Source organism: Labrus bergylta, chromosome 22 (assembly GCF_963930695.1).
Source record: "Labrus bergylta chromosome 22, fLabBer1.1, whole genome shotgun sequence".
Taxonomy (NCBI): Eukaryota; Metazoa; Chordata; class Actinopteri; order Labriformes; family Labridae; genus Labrus; species Labrus bergylta.
In genome coordinates, this window is record NC_089216.1 from 3,363,608 (window position 1) to 3,381,201 (window position 17,594).

The 17,594-nt window shown below is 40.8% G+C and overlaps 1 protein-coding gene and 2 long non-coding RNA genes across 3 annotated transcripts; 2 read left to right on the plus strand and 1 right to left on the minus strand.

Moving 5' to 3' along the window:
* Positions 1-1,752: 1,752 nt before the first annotated feature.
* Positions 1,753-17,365, plus strand: LOC136177503 (Fc receptor-like protein 5). The gene is made up of 7 exons (XM_065950902.1): positions 1,753-1,872; positions 2,130-2,174; positions 2,267-2,530; positions 11,886-12,125; positions 12,552-12,620; positions 17,050-17,292; positions 17,358-17,365. The coding sequence occupies exons 1-7, from the start codon at positions 1,761-1,763 to the stop codon at positions 17,363-17,365; spliced, it is 981 nt and encodes a 326-aa protein (XP_065806974.1). The 5' UTR covers positions 1,753-1,760.
* On the minus strand, positions 7,256-7,815 carry LOC136177344 (uncharacterized). The gene is made up of 3 exons (XR_010664977.1): positions 7,759-7,815; positions 7,631-7,675; positions 7,256-7,510 (listed from the first exon to the last, which is right to left on the minus strand). It is a non-coding gene; the product is annotated as an uncharacterized lncRNA (long non-coding RNA).
* LOC136177473 (uncharacterized) lies at positions 11,053-11,802 on the plus strand. The gene is made up of 3 exons (XR_010665088.1): positions 11,053-11,150; positions 11,408-11,452; positions 11,545-11,802. It is a non-coding gene; the product is annotated as an uncharacterized lncRNA (long non-coding RNA).
* Positions 17,366-17,594: the final 229 nt, after the last annotated feature.

Here is a 17,594-nt window from a genome sequence, read left to right on the forward strand (position 1 = left end):
GATGGTGTTACTGCAGGGTAGAACAATGTTACTGTAAGGCGGTGTCTGTTCAGTGCAGTTATTGACTGTGTGTGAAGGGGGTGAAGAGGGAGGGGAGGAGGGGGCGACAGGGGGGCAGGCAGAGGACCCAGACGGTCGAGTGCACTCTGTGGGAGTGGATGGATCTCAACCTTCATTCGCCGTCCGGGGCAATGGGGGCTGAGTCACCCCGCCGGGCCCCGATGCCGTCGCCGACCCCCCCCAACGTACAGAGACCTGAGGAAGTGGTGGGAGGAGGAGAGGAGGGGGGTGGGCTAGACTTAGGGGATGAGGAAGGTATGGTAGTGGAGAGAGGGGGGAGGAGGAGGAGGGAGCAGGGTTAAGGTTAGGTTTAGGGGAGTGGGGAGGTAAGGTGGTAGAGAGAGGAGGAGGGAGGGGAGGAGAGGGGGTGCGACGAAGGGTTAGGGTTAGGGGGGAGGGGGGGTTAGGGAAAGGGGGTAATGGCCCAAACTGCTACCCCTAGCATGTTTAGGGTTAGGGTTAAACTCTCATTCATGACCAACATTTACACATTTAGCTGTTTTATTCAGTTATTGAAATTTGAGATTACAACACATTCCAAATGTCTACTATAACACATTATTTAGATATTCAACCTTACATCACTTCCTACATCTCTCTGGTTTCAAACAAGATTTTTCAAATGATTATAATCAGCAGGTGAATGCAGAAGTGAAACAAAGCTCAAACAGTCAAACTTCTACGTATTCTCAGTGATATTTATAATGAGAACACAGTTTGGTACATTTGAGTCGATGATGAAGACAGTCTCATGTTACAGCGATCTGGGAGGACATCAGAGCCCGTTATAGCTGCTTCATTTGGGCTGCTGGTCTCACCACACTGACCTAACCTCAAACAGCATGACTATTTTGACTAAAGACTGTTCCCCCAGTTCAACCATGCTGCTCTTTCCTTTTGTTTGACTTTCCACAGCACACCTCGCTCACCATACCTTCACTCATGCATACACCCTTACAAGGTCTATTAGCTGACGTCCACATCCTCACAATCCTTCTTTAATCGACGCATTCACTTTGTTGTGAATAAATATAACACACTTTTGTGAGTACCTCCTCGTCTCCTCCTGTCATTTGTCTCCCGTGTTTTCAGTCAGCCCCAAACTAAGGGTTCCTGTAATATAACTGAACCTCATCAGTCCGCAAAGTCTTTGTCGACTTCTCCGGCCTCTGATTGTCAAACAAATGCACGTTGGCCATGAGGGGGAGGAGCAGCACAAATTCCAACATATTGTTGCTTAAAGACAATTACAAAGTTGGCTTACTATCAGCTGTAGAATATATCAAGAATTAGAGGACATGTGTCCCAGCAGGACTTGGAAAACGCTGAAAGTCGTCCATATTGATGCTTTAAACTGTGTGGACGGTTCTATTGCAGGTTGTTTCCAGCTCACAGCAGCAACACCTGACCATCAAATGATTAAAGTGACCGAAGAATGAGGGCTTATAGTTTCAGCTCTGACACTGCCTTGCAGGTGTGTCTGCAGATATCTTGTGTTTCATTTTTAACAGCTGACATTTTTATTTCAAACTGTCTGACTTTATGTGTTTATATCAATGTTTTCACATCATAGCAGTCCGCTTTGTTCTTTGGCTCCGCCCAATGACGCTAATCTATCAACTGAGGCTTTACCACCACCACAGCAGCTCAGTCAGTGTGAAGTATTTTGAAAAAAATCCAAGTGTCAAACTTAGGGTTACATGAGAAGCATGAATAGGCTACACAGGAAGAAGCCCCTCCTCAGTTACACTTCAGTTCAGCTTGGTGTTCAGACAGTCAACATGGAGGTCGGCGCGCTCTGCATCAAACTCTGTGAGTACGATTGGTTAAAACTAAAGAGTGTAGTCGTTCAAGGTTAGGATGGAAATGATGGTTTAATGCAGAGGATGCTCTTGGGGCTTGGAAAGACTTTCAGGTTCAAAATATTTATATGAGGTTTTTGGCCTGAAAGATAAAAATGTAAAAGTCAAACATCAAAGGCAGCTTTAGGAGCTGTAAGAATCAGTTGAATATACGACTGTTAAAACACGTCTCACTCAATGTGGAGCTCTTCTCTTTTCTTATTCCAGTGGTCCACGTGTTATTCCTGCTGTGTGCACATGTCCAGGACGTTGGTAAGTACCAGGTTGATGCTTAGTTGTATTTTTACTTCAGTTGGTACTTTCTGGTGAAATAAGAGAACATGTCTTTCTTTGGTTTGTTTCAGATTCACTGATTCTCCATCTTGAACCAAACAGACTGCAGTTCTTTGAATACGAGTCTCTGATCTTCCATTGTGAGGGCTCTTATGACTCGACTGGATTGAAAATTGTACATCAGTCCAAAGGGGAATTAGTCAAATGTAACACTACAGTGACATCAAAAAGGTCATCCTGTACTATTCCTAATATTTTTCCATGGGACAGTGGGCAATACTGGTGTGAGTCCAGAGATGGGAAGAGAAGCGACATCATCCACATCAATGTTACTGGTATGTTTGCATTAAGACGAGATCTTTACATGCACTCATCTTTGTGTGATATAAAATATGAACCCCATGTTGTTCAGATGGTCCTGTGATCCTGGAGAGTCCAATCAGTGTGGTGGAGGGAGAGACTGTGACTCTGCGCTGCAGACACAAGACGACTTCATCCAATCTCTCAGCTGATTTCTACAAAGATGGCCACCTTATCAGAACAAGCTCTGCAGGAAACATGAGCATCCCCAGTGTTTCCAAATGTGATGAAGGATTCTACAAGTGTATCTCTGGAGGAAGAGAATCAGCCGAGAGTCTGATGGCTGTCCAAGGTGAGACACATCAGTGTTACCAAATCAAATTTAAAAATACATGTGATATAACTATGTGTTGAAACAGTATATTGATTGATTTGAAAAGGACAGCGTACATTAATCAACATACAGACGGATGTAAATGTACTTCCATGTGAGATGGGTCTTATAAATGACCTGACACGAAAATAAAATATGAATTTATTCATGTACCCAAGTTAGCAGAAGGTTAATTTTTGGCTTACATCCTCTTCATCCATTTGTAGGTTACCCAGTGAATCTGTGGTCTCATACAGACAATGATTCAAGAGTTTTAACAAACTTGAATTGTGCACGATTAAACTGCATACTTTACATTAATATTAAAAGTTGAAACGTTCAGGTTTAAAATCGTAGTTTTTCTTCTAATCTGTCAATCCATCTAAACCTAAAATCCTCTGTCATTGTTTACTTCATTACTTTGTGATTACATTCCAGAAATCCAGGGAGAGAATGTCTCATCTACCCCATGGATAGTTATGACTGTTTTATCGATTCTGTTGTTGCTGGTTGGACTTCTTCATTTCGGCAAATATATTTGGAACAAAGGTACAAACACATTTCACTAACGAGAGGCGCTTATAGTGATTGATGGATCACAGTCCCCGTGGAATGTTTGCATTTTACGTTTGTTTAATGTATTTAATGGATGAATGGGCCAGTTAATAACAGTGGGGTCTTGAACACAGCTTATGGATTCTAAAGGCCCTGACACACCAAGGAGATCGTCGGCCGCCAGTCCTAGTTGCAAATTGCATATTTTTAAACCAGGAAGTGGCGCTATTGTTTCACCATGTCTCATCATGGTGGCGTCATCTGCATATTGATGAATAATAAATCGCACACGAGAGGTAGCAGGATATAGGAAAGTTTTAACAAATAGGATTCAAACCTAAGCCTCGTAGAACCCAAAATAACAGGATAGCAAACGATCAGAAAGGTTAAAGCAAAGAATTCCTTTCATTTCTTAAAAATAGTCAAATACTTTATAAAATGTGCTAAATAAGGTGAAACGTTTCAAGCTTAAACAAGGAGGCTATAACCGTAGCTTAGAATGAACTTCACTTTGGGTGACCCAAGTGACACTCAATAACTGGGTGAGACTTATTGTAATAAAAACATAAACTAAATGGTGCCTGATGTTAAAGTGTTCTAGTAAGTATTTTGGCAACACTGTGGAATGATTAAAAATAAACTCAAAACAGAGCAAGGAGTATCCAGAGTAATGACGGCGACAGTTCACTCAGCAGGTACCAACCGACCTTTGACACAGGAACCTCTCTATTCTTTGATCAAGTAGATAAGACTCAGGACATTACTGACATTCATATCTGGTAGGATGGACAGCAGAACTTAGAACATGACCCATATTTACAGCTTTCAAACGTTTATCTCACTGGACGTTGATGTTGAACCAAAGCACCACTTAAGGCAACATTTCCTACATGCTTCTGTTCAAACTTTAGCTGTCATGCTTCTCAGAATGATACGACCCGTGTTTTTTTACATTAACTGTGGTATGCTCAGAACTGTTAACCCTTTCTGTCTTCAGGTCGCAGCGTGACGGCTGAATGAAGGACGAGCAGCACATGAGATGTTTGGTTGAACCTGATGTGTGAAAAAACACTTTTTATTTTATTTTGCATTGTAGAAATGGTTTTCATGCTTTGCGCCCTACATGTGTTGATGTTTAAAGATATATTAAAGAGATGTGGTTTGTATTTTCAGATGTATTATCTGTTATTATATAGTGACAGTTAAACCCACATGTTCCATCTGCTGTGTGTATTTTCGTGAGTGTGAAACTGTGGTCAACCACCACCTTGATGCTGCAGCTTCACTTTCATCTGAAGCACGCTGATTGTGTCCAAATAAAGAAATGAGTCTGACACTTTAAGTCTAACGTGGTTGTAAATGTCATACATGAGAAGAAAGAAAATAACTGTGCCATTAAAGAAGTGTACTGGTGTTTATTCTTTCATGCAAACAGTATTTTCTCAGGATCTTCTTATCAGCAATCCTGATTCATATTCAACATGTTCAACAAAAACGTCTTTTTGAGTGGACAGTAACGGTAGTAGCTCTCAAATGCTTTGAGCTGAATGCTATTACAATGCAAGCTAATATGTTCAAAATTACCATGCTAACATGCTAACGCTAATTAGATCAAGTATTTCACTGTCTCTACGGAATCTGAAGTAAACCCAGGAACTTCGAGAAAAGAGTTCTTGATTCTGATCGGCTGGCAGCGGTACGTATAGTTCTAGAAGAGTTCACAAGTGGGAAGTGGTTGAAGGTGGCAGGTTTTTTACTTTTTGTCACAGAAACAAAAGAAAAAGCTTTGAATGAATTAAAAATCAGATCTTCTTTATGGGTTCTCACTGTGAATAAAACGGTTGTTTTAACCTTTAAATTGTATCCACCATTGGACTCAGAACAATATTTAGCATGTGTTTTCCTTTGTAAACATTACTTTGTCTACCAAACAAGGTGTTGGAAAGAGATTGGTCACCTTGCTTTGTGTAGCCACGAGCATTTTAAGTCACCAATGCCATTTTTGAGTTTCTACCTCCAACATAAAGAAATCTGAGACACTATTCCTGAACAAACCTAATTTAGTATAGCTGGTAATTAATGGGTTAATGTTGATACAACACTAACAATGAGTTCCCCCTGCTCTACAATGACCACACTGCATGAAAAGAAGACACACAAGAAACTTCCATCACACATCTTTAATAAAAATGTGAACTGCTGTTACAGAGAGACAGACATGTTTTGCATTGTTGTTGATATAAAAACATTCAGTGGAATATTACAGTTTAAATGTTCATGTTACCATCACAAATGTTCGTATAATAGGTCGATATTTTATTCATATATGAGCAGGAAGTGAAGCTCCGCGCTGCACCTGCTGATTGCTTGCGCAGCACATGATGTGGGTTTTATAGACAATTTTAATCTTGGGTCCTTTTGTAACAGTGACGGTGTTCACACAAACATTATGGGCTCACAGACTTTACGTATGACAGGTGCTCTATAAATAACGCTGAGATGAGTTGCGGCTCGTGGGTCAGGGTTAGAGAAGACGTGCTCTCAGATGTGAATATTAAATATAGAAAGACACTGAAACAAACTGTGCACAATGTTATTTGACTTGTGATATCTTCAGGTCCTTATACAGAAGAAGAATGAACATCTGTTGAACATTTATCAACATGTGAATTAAATATGTGAAACCTGTCAAACAGGAAGTGCTGCCATTTTCTTTGATCTGCTCATTTCAAAACATTTCTATGGATTGGATTCTTTTAGCTGATTAAAAATGTTTTCATTGGTTTGCACAACATGCACTGAATATAAGTGGATCATCATTACATGTAATGAACAAGGTGCACTGTAACAAGGAAGATTGCAGCTGAGTAGCTGAATGAAGCATTATGGGATGCTCTTCATTTCTGGCAACCAAACAAGACTTTAAAGAAAATGTCTGTTTTTGTCGTTCATCCCGTCGTAACCTTTATTTCACTATCTCCATCTCGATTTGAGTGCACGAGGTGCTGTTGTTTACCTGTGGGTTTACCTCGGAGTTATCCCACAGTGGAGCCGTCCCAGCAGCAGCAAAGCCATCATTACTACAGGGAGAATGTTTCTGAAGATGATCAACAGAAGATCTGAGGACTCATGAATCTCTTGGTGTGACTCTGCAAAGAAGACAGAAATAGAAATAATGCACGCCTTCTCGTGGTGTAAAGTTCGAGAACAATTCTCTTGAATCATTGTCAGTATAAGACCACAGATTCACTGGGTAACCTACAAAGGGATGAAGAGGATGTGAGCCAAAAATGAGCCTTTGGCTAACTTGGATACATGAATTAATCCATATTTTATTTTCGTGTCAGGTCATTTATAAGACCCATCCCACATGGAAGTACATTTACATCCGTCTGTATGTTGATTAATGTACACTGTCCTTTTCAAATCAATCAATATACTGTTTCAACACATAGTTATATCACACATATTTTTAAATTTGATTTGGTAACACTGATGTGTCTCACCTTGGACAGCCATCAGACTCTCGGCTGATTCTCTTCCTCCAGAGATACACTTGTAGAATCCTTCATCACGTTTGGAAACACTGGGGATGCTCAGGTTTCCTGTAGAACTTCTACTATTATTGTGGCCATCTTTATAGAAATCAGCTGAGAGATTGGTAGAGGTCGTCTTGCGTCTGCAGCGCAGAGTCACAGTCTCTCCCTCCACCACACTGATTGGACTCTCCAGGATCACAGGACCATCTGAACAACATGGGGTTCATATTTTATATCACACAAAGATGAGTGCATGTAAAGATCTCGTCTTAATGCAAACATACCAGTAACATTGATGTGGATGATGTCGCTTCGCTTCCCGTCTCTGGACTCACACCAGTATTGCCCACTGTCCTCTGGAAAAATATTAGGAATAGTGCAGGATGACCTTTTTGGTGTCACTGTAGTTCTACATCTGAGTAATTCCCCTTTGGACCGATGTACATCTTTCAATCCAGTCGAGTCATGAGAGCCCTCACAATGGAAGATCAGAGACTCATATTCAAAGAACTGCAGTCTGTTTGGTTCAAGACGGAGAATCAGTGAATCTGAAACAAACCAAAGAAAGACATGTTCCCTTATGTCATTCAAAATACAAAATGAAGCATTTGAACAATAATATTAATAAAAATTTAATAAATATCAAAAAAAAACTTAACGGTACATACCCACATCTTGAACATGTGCACCCAGCAGGAATAACACACAGATCACTGGAAAAAAGAAGAGTTGTACGTTAGATCTCATAAAAACAGGTACAGAAATATCTATGAAACAGATAAAGAATCATACTCACACAGCCTGATGTTAAGAGCACAAACCTCCATGTTGACTCTCTGAACATATGACTGAAGTGTCCACGAGGTGTGGATTTCTGCTGCTAATGCGATACATGGTTTGTGGTTCGGCTTGAAAATATTTCCCCACAGACCCCTCCTTATGTGTCGCCTCCGCGTCTTCTGGCTGAGAACGCCAGCACCATTTTCAAATTTTTATCAGGCGAGTATAGTTAAACCCTGATGATGCAAACATCCAAAACAGAACTTATTTCATGAATGGTTGGTTATAACCACCTTTTTAATTTATAGCTGCATTTGACGAATATCTGTGGTGAAAAAAACAAAACAAGAAGAAACCAAGACCACTGAAAATCCTTAAAACAGGAAGTGGCGTTATTGTTTCATCATGTCTCAATGTCTTCCTGGTTCCCTGTTCATAGTGTTTTTTTAATTTCATGCACTGCAGTGTTGCTGTGCTTGTCCACACTGGCACCTCAGTCAGGTACAACTGAGATTCAAACAGGTAAGAATCGGTACCATTAGCATGTTCAGATAAACTTGCGCTTAAAAGAAAGGAGTGATAGATTTTTTAAAAAGCAGCCTGCTCGTTTTATCGACGATAGTCAGAGCAAATGTCCTTTGAAGTGTGAAAAGGTAAATCTGTTGTCCTTCAGTCCTCATTAGAAAAAGACAAATTATTTAATATATATATATATTTGATGCCTGTGTACTGTATCGGTGTGGATTCTTACCACACATTTGTATTTTAAGTCACTGTTGAGGCCCGTCGAGTGGCAGCAGATGCATCAAGTGACCAAGCGATGTATGCTGCGATTACAAAAGACAGAACAAAGAAAGGTACCTCACTTGACAGTTTATCCTGTCACGGTTCATTTCACATTCACGATTCTCCATCCTATGTCTTGATATTAAACTCCTTGATATCCTTTATTAATCCCTGAGGGAAATACAAGATACATACAATACATAAATGATCTAAAATTATGTTGAAGACTTTAGGTAGGGTTATTTTATCTTTTTAAACATAATGGTGAAGTTCTTCACTGTATATGAGATTTAAAGTAGTCGTCAAGGTGAATTCACCTGCAGACATATTCTCTGATAAAGTCTACAGAGAAGTGAAAAGTACACGACAGATTCATACACTGAGAATATGCATAACACAGCACTTTATAAACTACAAATAAAGTTATTATTATTGATTATTGTAACTTAAAAAGTCAAATATCCAAGCTTGGATTTAATGCCTAATGGTTTAATACAGTTAACAGACATAGAACAGGGCGTCATCTGCATATTGATGAATAGTAAATCACACACATTAGAGGTAGCAGGATTTAGGAAAGTTTTAACAAATAGGATTCAAACCTAAGCCTCGTAGAACCCAAAATAACAGGATAGCAAACAATCAGAAAGGTTAAAGCAAAGAATTCCTTTCATTTCATCAAAATGTTCAAATACTTTATAAAATGTGTGAATAAGGTGAAATGTTTCAAGCTTAAACAAAGACGCCATAACTGTAGCTTAGACTAAACTCCACTTTGGGTGACCCAAGTGACACTCAACAACTGGGTGAGACTTATTGTAATAAAAACATAAACTAAATGGTCCCTGATGTTCAAGTGATCTAGTAAGTAAGTAATTACTTTGACAACACTGTGGAATAATTCAATCTATACTCAAAACAGAGCAAGAAGTATCCAGAATCATGACGGCGACAGTTCACTCAGCTGGGACCAACCGACCTTTGACACAGGAACCCCTCTATTCTTTAATCCAGTAGGTAAGTCTCAGGACATTACTGACATTCATATCTGGTAGGATGGACAGCAGAGGTTAGAACATGACCCATATTTACAGCTTTCAAACGTCACTGGACGTTGATGTTCAACCAAAGCACCTCTTAAGGCAGCATTTCCGACATGCTTCAGTTCAAACTTTAGCTGTCATGCTTCTCAGAATGATACGACCCGTGTTTCATATAAATGTGGTATGCTCAGAACTGTTAACCCTTTCTGTCTTCAGGTCGCAGTGTGACTGCTGAATGAAGGACGAGCAGCACATGAGATGTTTGGTTGAACCTGATGTGTGAAAAAACACTTTTTATTTTATTTTGCATTTTAGAAATGGTTTTCATGCTTTACAGAGTCAAATCTGAGACACTATTCCTGAACAAACCTAATTTAGTATAGCTGGTAATTAATGGGTTAATGTTGGTACAACACTAACAATGAGTTCCCCCTGCTGTACAATGACCACACTGCATGAAAAGAAGACACAAAAGAAACTTCCATCACACACCTTTAATAAAAATGTGAACTGTTGTTACAGAGAGACAGACGTATTTTGCATTGCTGTTGATATAAAAACATTCAGTGGAATATTACAGTTTAAATGTTCATGTTACCATCACAAATGTTTGTATTATAGGTCGATATTTTATGCAGATATGAGCCGGAAGTGAAGCTCTGAGCTCGTTATAGCTGCTTCATCCGGGCTGCTGGTCTCACCACACTGATCTAACCTCACCCTTAGAACGTCGATTAACTGACGCCCACATCCTCACAATGTTTCTTTAATCAACTCATTCACTTTGTTGTGAATAAATATGAGTACCTCCTAGTCTCCTCCCGTCATTTGTCTCCCGTGTTTTCAGTCAGCCCCAAACTGAGGGTTCCTGTAATATAACTGAACCTCATTAGTCCGCGTGGTTCTGTAGCTTCTCGCAAAGTCTTTGTCGACTTCTCCGGCCTCTGATTGTCAAACAAATGCACGTTGGCCATGAGGGGGAGGAGCAGCACAAATTACAACATATTGTTGCTTAAAGACAATTACAAAGTTGGCGTACTATCAGCTGTAGAATATATCAAGAATTAGAGGACATGTGTCCCAGCAGGACTTGGAAAACGCTGAAAGTTGTCCATATTGTTGCTGTAAAACTGTGTGGACGGTTCTATTGCAGGTTGTTTCCAGCTCACAGCAGCAACACCTGACCATCAAATGATTAAAGTGACCGAAAGATGAGGGCTTATACTTTCAGCCTGCAGGTGTGTCTGCAGATATCTTGTGTTTATATTTTTAACAGCTGACATTTTTATTTCAAACTGTCTGACTTTACGTGTTTGTATCAATGTTTTCACATCATAGCAGTCCGCTTCGTTCTTTGGCTCCGCCCAATGACGCTAATCTATCAACTGTGGCTTTACCACCACCACAGCAGCTCAGTCAGTGTGAAGTTCATTTTGAAAAAAATGTAAGTGTCAAACTTAGGGGAACATGAGCAGCATGAATAGGCTACACAGGAAGAAGCCCCTCCTCAGTTACACTTCAGTTCAGCTTGGTGTTCAGACAGTCAACATGGAGGTCGGCGCGCTCTGCATCAAACTCTGTGAGTACGATTGGTTAAAACTAAAGAGTGCAGTCGTTCAAGGTTAGGATGGAAATGATGGTTTAATGCAGAGGATGCTCTTGGGGCTTGGAAAGACTTTCAGGTTCAAAATATTTATATGAGGTTTTTGGCCTGAAAGAAAAAAATGTAAAAGTCAAACATCAAAGGCAGCTTTAGGAGCTGTAAGAATCAGTTGAATATACGACTGTTAAAACACGTCTCACTCAATGTGGAGCTCTTCTCTTTTCTTATTCCAGTGGTCCACGTGTTATTCCTGCTGTGTGCACATGTTCAGGACGCTGGTAAGTACCAGGTTGATGCTTAATTGTATTTTAACTTCAATTGGTACTTTCTGGTGAAATAAGAGAACATGTCTTTCTTTGGTTTGTTTCAGATTCACTGATTCTCCGTCTTGAACCAAACAGACTGCAGTTCTTTGAATACGAGTCTCTGATCTTCCATTGTGAGGGCTCTCATGACTCGACTGGATTGAAAATTGTACATCAGTCCAAAGGGGAATTAGTAGAATGTAACACTACAGTGACATCAAAAAGGTCATCCTGCACTATTCCTAATATTTTTCCAGAGGACAGTGGGCAATACTGGTGTGAGTCCAGAGATGGGAAGAGAAGCGACATCATCCATATCACTGTTACTGGTATGTTTGCATTAAGACGAGATCTTTACATGCACTCATCTTTGTGTGATATAAAATATGAACCACATGTTGTTCAGCTGGTCCTGTGATCCTGGAGAGTCCCATCAGTGTGGTGGAGGGAGAGGCTGTGACTCTGCGCTGCAGACGCAAGACGACCTCTACCAATCTCTCAGCTGATTTCTACAAAGATGGCCACCTTATCAGAACAAGCTCTACAGAAAACATGAGCATCCCCAGTGTTTACAAACATGATGAAGGATTCTACAAGTGTATCTCTGGAGGAAGAGAATCAGCCGAGAGTCTGATGGCTGTCCAAGGTGAGACACATCAGTGTTACCAAATCAAATTGAAAAATACATGTGATATAACTACGTGTTGAAACAGTATATTGATTGATTTGAAAAGGACAGCGTACATTAATCATAATACAGACGGATGTAAATGTACTTCCATGTGGGATGGGTCTTATAAATGACCTGACACAAAAATAAAATATGAATTAATTCATGTACCCAAGTTAGCAGAAGGCTAATTTTTGGCTTACATCCTCTTCATCCCTTTATAGTTTACCCAGTGAATCTGTGGTCTCATATTGACAATGATTCAAGAGAATTGTGCTCGAACTTTACACCACGAGAAGGCGTGCATTATTTCTATTTCTGTCTTCTTTGCAGAGTCACACCAAGAGATTCATGCGTCCTCAGATCTTCCGTTCATCATCTTGAGAAACATTCTCCCTGTAGTAATGATGGCTTTGCTGTTGGTGCTGCTGGGACAGCTCCACTGTGGGGAACTCCGAGGTAAACCCACAGGTAAACAACAACACCTCATGTGCACTCAAATCGAGATGGAGATACTGAAATAAAGGATACGACTGGATGAACGACAAAGACAGACATTTTCTCGAAAGTCTTGTTTTGTTGCCAGAAATGAAGAGCATCCCATAATGCTTCATTCAGCTACTCAGCTGCTGTCTTCCTTATTATAGTGCACCTTGTTCATTACATGTAATGATGATCCACTTATATTCAGTGCATGTTGTGCAAACCAATGAAAATATTTTTAATCAGCTAAAAGAATCCAATCCATAGAAATGTTTTGAAATGAGCAGATCAAAGAAAATGGCAGCACTTCCTGTTTGAGAGGTTCCACATATTTATTTCACATGTTGGTGAATGTTCAACAGATGTTTGTTCTTCTTCTGTATAAGGACATGAAGATATCACAAGTCAAATAACACTGTGCACAGTTTGTTTCAGTGTCTTTCTATATTTGCATCTGTTGATGAATAATAAATCACACACATTGGGGGTAGCAGGATTTAAGAAAGTTTTAACAAATAGGATTCAAAGCTAAGCCTCCAAGAACCCAAAATAACAGAATAGCAAAAGATCAGAAAGGTTAAAGCAAAGAATTCCTTTCAGTTCATCAAAATCAAATCAAAAATGTGTTAAATAAGGTGAAACGTTTCAAGTTTAAACAAGGAGGCTATAACCGTAGCTTAGAATAAACTCCACTTTGGGTGACCCAAGTGACACTCAACAACTGGGTGAGACTTATTGTAATAAAAACGTAAACTAAATGGTGCCTGATGTTCAAGTGTTCTAGTAAGTATTTTGGTGACACTGTGGGATAATTCAATCTATACTCAAAACAGAGCAAGGAGTATCCAGAACCATGACGGCGACAGTTCACTCAGCTGGTACCAACCGACCTTTGACACAGGAACCCCTCTATTCTTTGATCAAGTAGGTAAGACTCAGGACATTACTGACATTCATGTCTGGTAGGATGGACAGCAGAGGTTAGAACATGACCCATATTTACAGCTTTCAAACGTTTATGTCACTGGACGTTGATGTTCAACCAAAGCACCACTTAAGGCAATATTTCCTACATGCTTCGGTTCAAGCTTTAGCTGTCATGCGTCTCAGAATGATACGACCCGTGTTTTTTTACATTAACTGTGGTATGCTCAGAACTGTTAACCCTTTCTGTCTTCAGGTCACAACGTGACGGCTGAATGAAGGACGAGCAGCACATGAGACGTTTGGTTGAACCTGATGTGTGAAAAACCACTTTTTATTTTATTTTGCATTGTAGAAATGGTTTTCATGCTTTGCGCCCTACATGTGTTGATGTTTAAAGATATTTTAAAGAGCTGTGGCTTGTATTTTCAGATGTATTATCTGTTATTATATAGTGACAGTTAAACCCACATGTTCCATCTGCTGTGTGTATTTACGTGAGTGTGAAACTGTGGTCAAACACCACCTTGATGCTGCAGCTTCACTTTCATCTGAAGCATGCTGACCGAGTCCAAATAAAGAAATGAGTCTGACACTTTAAGTCTAACGTGATTGTAAATGTCATACATGAGAAGACAGAAAATAACTGTGCCATTAAAGAAGTGTACTGGTGTTTATTCTTTCATGCAAACAGTATTTTCTCAGGGTCTTCTTATCAGCAATCCTGATTCATATTCAACATGTTCAACAAAAACTTCTTTTTGAGTGGACAGTATCGGCAGTAGCTCTCAAATGCTTTGAGCTAAATGCTATTACAATGCAAGCTAATATATTCAAAATTACCATGCTAACATGTTAATGCTAATTAGATCAAATATTTCACTCTCTTTACGAAAAGATGAGTTTCACCATCTGGGGACTGAATGTCTGAACAGAATCTGAAGTAAACCCAGGACCTTCGAGAAAAGTGTTCTTGATTCTGATCGGCTGACAGCGGTACGTATAGTTCTAGAAGAGTTCACAAGTGGGAAGGGTTTTAAGGTGGCAGGTTTTTGACTTTTGTCACAGAAAAAAAAGAAAAAGCTTTGAATGAATAAAAAATCAGATCTTCTTTATGGGTTCTCACTGTGAATAAAACGGTTGTTTTAACCTTTAAGTTGTATCCACCATTGGACTCAGAACAATATTTAGCATGTGTTTTCCTTTGTGAACATTACTTTGTCTACCAAACAAGGTGTTGGAAAGAGATTGGCCACCTTGCTTTGTGTAGCCATGAGCATTTTAAGTCACCAATGGGGTAATACGGAAATATCTATGAAACAGATAAAGAATCATACTCACACGACCTGATGTTAAGAGCACTGAACTCCATGTTGACTCTCTGAACATATGACTGAAGTTTAAGCCATTACTAGGCAACATAGTGACTTAAAGTGTTTCACTCAAAGTCTCTATGAACTACACACATTTAACTATTTTCAGGGGACAGGGAACAACAGGGAACATACGTATGCAGTCAAAGACAGACACAACATCAACTTTAGGTAACACAGAACTTGACTTGCTCAATGCAAAGAAGACAAAAACACAGCAGGACTTTGCAGAGAGCCCAACCATCCAAGATTTGGATGAGAAAAAAGCCAGCCTTGATGTAAAGTTAAAAGAAATGGAGGACAAAAACAGAGATTTGCTGGTGCTGATTAATTTATTAATGAATTACAAAAAGGATCTGGAGGACCAAAGAAAGCACTGTAAAGCAAATCAGCAAGAGATCCAGAGACAGAACAGCCAGAATCATCATGTGTTAGAAAAAGATTTGATAAAACAGAATGGAGAGCGTTATGTGAAATACTCCGAGGATAATGAGAGAGACATGATCATGAAGTCCATATTAAATATGGTTGAAGAATTGATGGACAAGAAGCAGCGTTTGACCAGTAGAATGACATTATTAAACAACAGGGTGAGATTGAGGAGCAGAAAGATGAAAGAAAAACCAAACTGAAGTAAGAAGTTTCAAAGATATAATTTAAAAAAGGTGATACCCTCGAGAAATGTAAGAAAAACAAGCTTTTCAGTCCCCTTTCAGTTTGGACTGTTGATCTATTTAGGAATAAAGTGATTGAACAAATACGATGTTCACCCTGAGCAATGTCAATGTCAGGATGTGGCAACACTTCTCTTCACAGAGAGGTAATTATGCCCTTTAGTTTGGACTATGATTGTGATGTGTTGCTTGAGTTCACTATTTTTAATGTCTACTTAAACTGTCTACCTGTATGTGTGGGTCTGTGAAAGGAGGGATCCGGGAGAGGTTGGAGTCACCTATAATGAGTGTCTTCTTCCGGACCTCCAGCGACCAGTCCTGTATCTTTCTGTGAGTGTGTGTGTGTGTGTGTGTGTGGTCCGGCCTACTTGGGGAGCCAGGTGCTGCCACGAAGGCCCTGGTGGTATAAGAGGTGGATATCTCAGATGTTGGGGGTGTTTTCAGCTTTGGTTACTCTCTTCATCATCATCACCCTTCAGAGCAAGCAGCTCTGGCTCCCTCTGCTGGTTGTGTGGTGTGTCTGTAAGTGGAGAGGATGAGATGGTGTTACTGCAGGGCAGAACAATGTTACTGTAAGGCAGTGTCTGTTCAGTGCGGTTATTGACTGTGTGTGAAGCGGGTGAAGAGGGAGGGGAGGAGGGGGCGACAGGGGGGCAGGCAGAGGACCCAGACGGTCGAGTGCACTCTGTGGGAGTGGGTGGATCTCAACCTTCACTCGCCGTCCGGGGCAATGGGGGCTGAGTCACCCCGCTGGGCCCCGATGACGCCGCCGACCCCCCCAACGTACAGAGACCTGAGGAAGTGGTGGGAGGAGGAGAGGAGGGGGGTGGGCTAGACTTAGGGGATGAGGAAGGTATGGTAGTGGAGAGAGGGGGGGAGGAGGAGGAGGGAGCAGGGTTAAGGTTAGGTTTAGGGGAGGGGGGAGGTAAGGTGGTAGAGAGAGGGGGGGAGGAGGAGGAGAGAGCAGGGTTAAGGTTAAGTTTAGGGGATGGGTAGGGTGGGGTAGTAGGGGGAGGAGGAATCAAGCGAGGGGAGGAAGAAGGGGGACGACACGGGTTCGGGTTAGGGGGGAGGAGGAGGAGGGAGGCCAGGTAGGAGTAGGTAGGAGAGGAGGGCGAGGGAGGTTACGGTGGGTGGTAGATGGACCTGCTGGTTGGGAGAGTGGAGGAAAGTCCAGAGGGGAGAGCTGAGGCACAGGAGGGCCCTCCTCGCTCCGGGACCCCCTGGTTAGGAGGTCCCTAAGAGTGGAGACGGAGGAGGATGTGAATTTCTTCCTATACCTAACCCTCCCCCACTGGACGGGCCTATCCAAGGCCTTCTGGGTTAGATTAGGGGAAGAGAAGCCACATCATCCACATCAATGTTACTGGTATGTTTGTATTAAGATGAGATCTTTACATGCACTCATCTTTGTGTGATATAAAATATGAACCCCATGTTGTTCAGCTGGTCCTGTGATCCTGGAGAGTCCAATCAGTGTGGTGGAGGGAGAGACTGTGACTCTGCGCTGCAGACGAAAGACGACCTCATCCAACCTCTCAGCCGATTTCTACAAAGATGGCCGCCTTATCAGAAGAAGCTCTGCAGGAAACCTGAGCATCCCCAGTGTTTCCAAACGTGATGAAGGATTCTACAAGTGTATCTTCTCTGGAGGAAGAGAATCAGCCGAGAGTCTGATGGCTGTCCAAGGTGAGACACATCAGTGTTACCAAATCAAATTTAAAAATACATGTGATATAACTGTGTTGAAACAGTATATTGATTGATTTGAAAAGGACAGCGTACATTAATCATCATACAGACGGATGTAAATGTGGGATGGGTCTTATAAATGACCTGACATAAGAATAAAATAATAATTTATTCATGCACCCAGGTTTGCCAAAGGCAAATTTTGGCTCACATCCTCTTCATCCCTTTGTAGGTTACCCAGTGAATCTGTGGTCTCATACAGACAATGATTCAAGAGTTTTAACAAATTTGAATTGTGC

Excerpts from the sequence above, each read along its gene's own strand:
- LOC136177503 (XM_065950902.1), top strand. The coding sequence starts at position 1,761 with ATGAGAAGCATGAATAGGCTACACAGGAAGAAGCCCCTCCTCAGTTAC. Across the intron at positions 1,873-2,129 it reads CGCGCTCTGCATCAAACTCT|TGGTCCACGTGTTATTCCTG; the intron begins GTGAGTACGATT and ends TTCTTATTCCAG. Across the intron at positions 2,175-2,266 it reads TGCACATGTCCAGGACGTTG|ATTCACTGATTCTCCATCTT; the intron begins GTAAGTACCAGG and ends GGTTTGTTTCAG.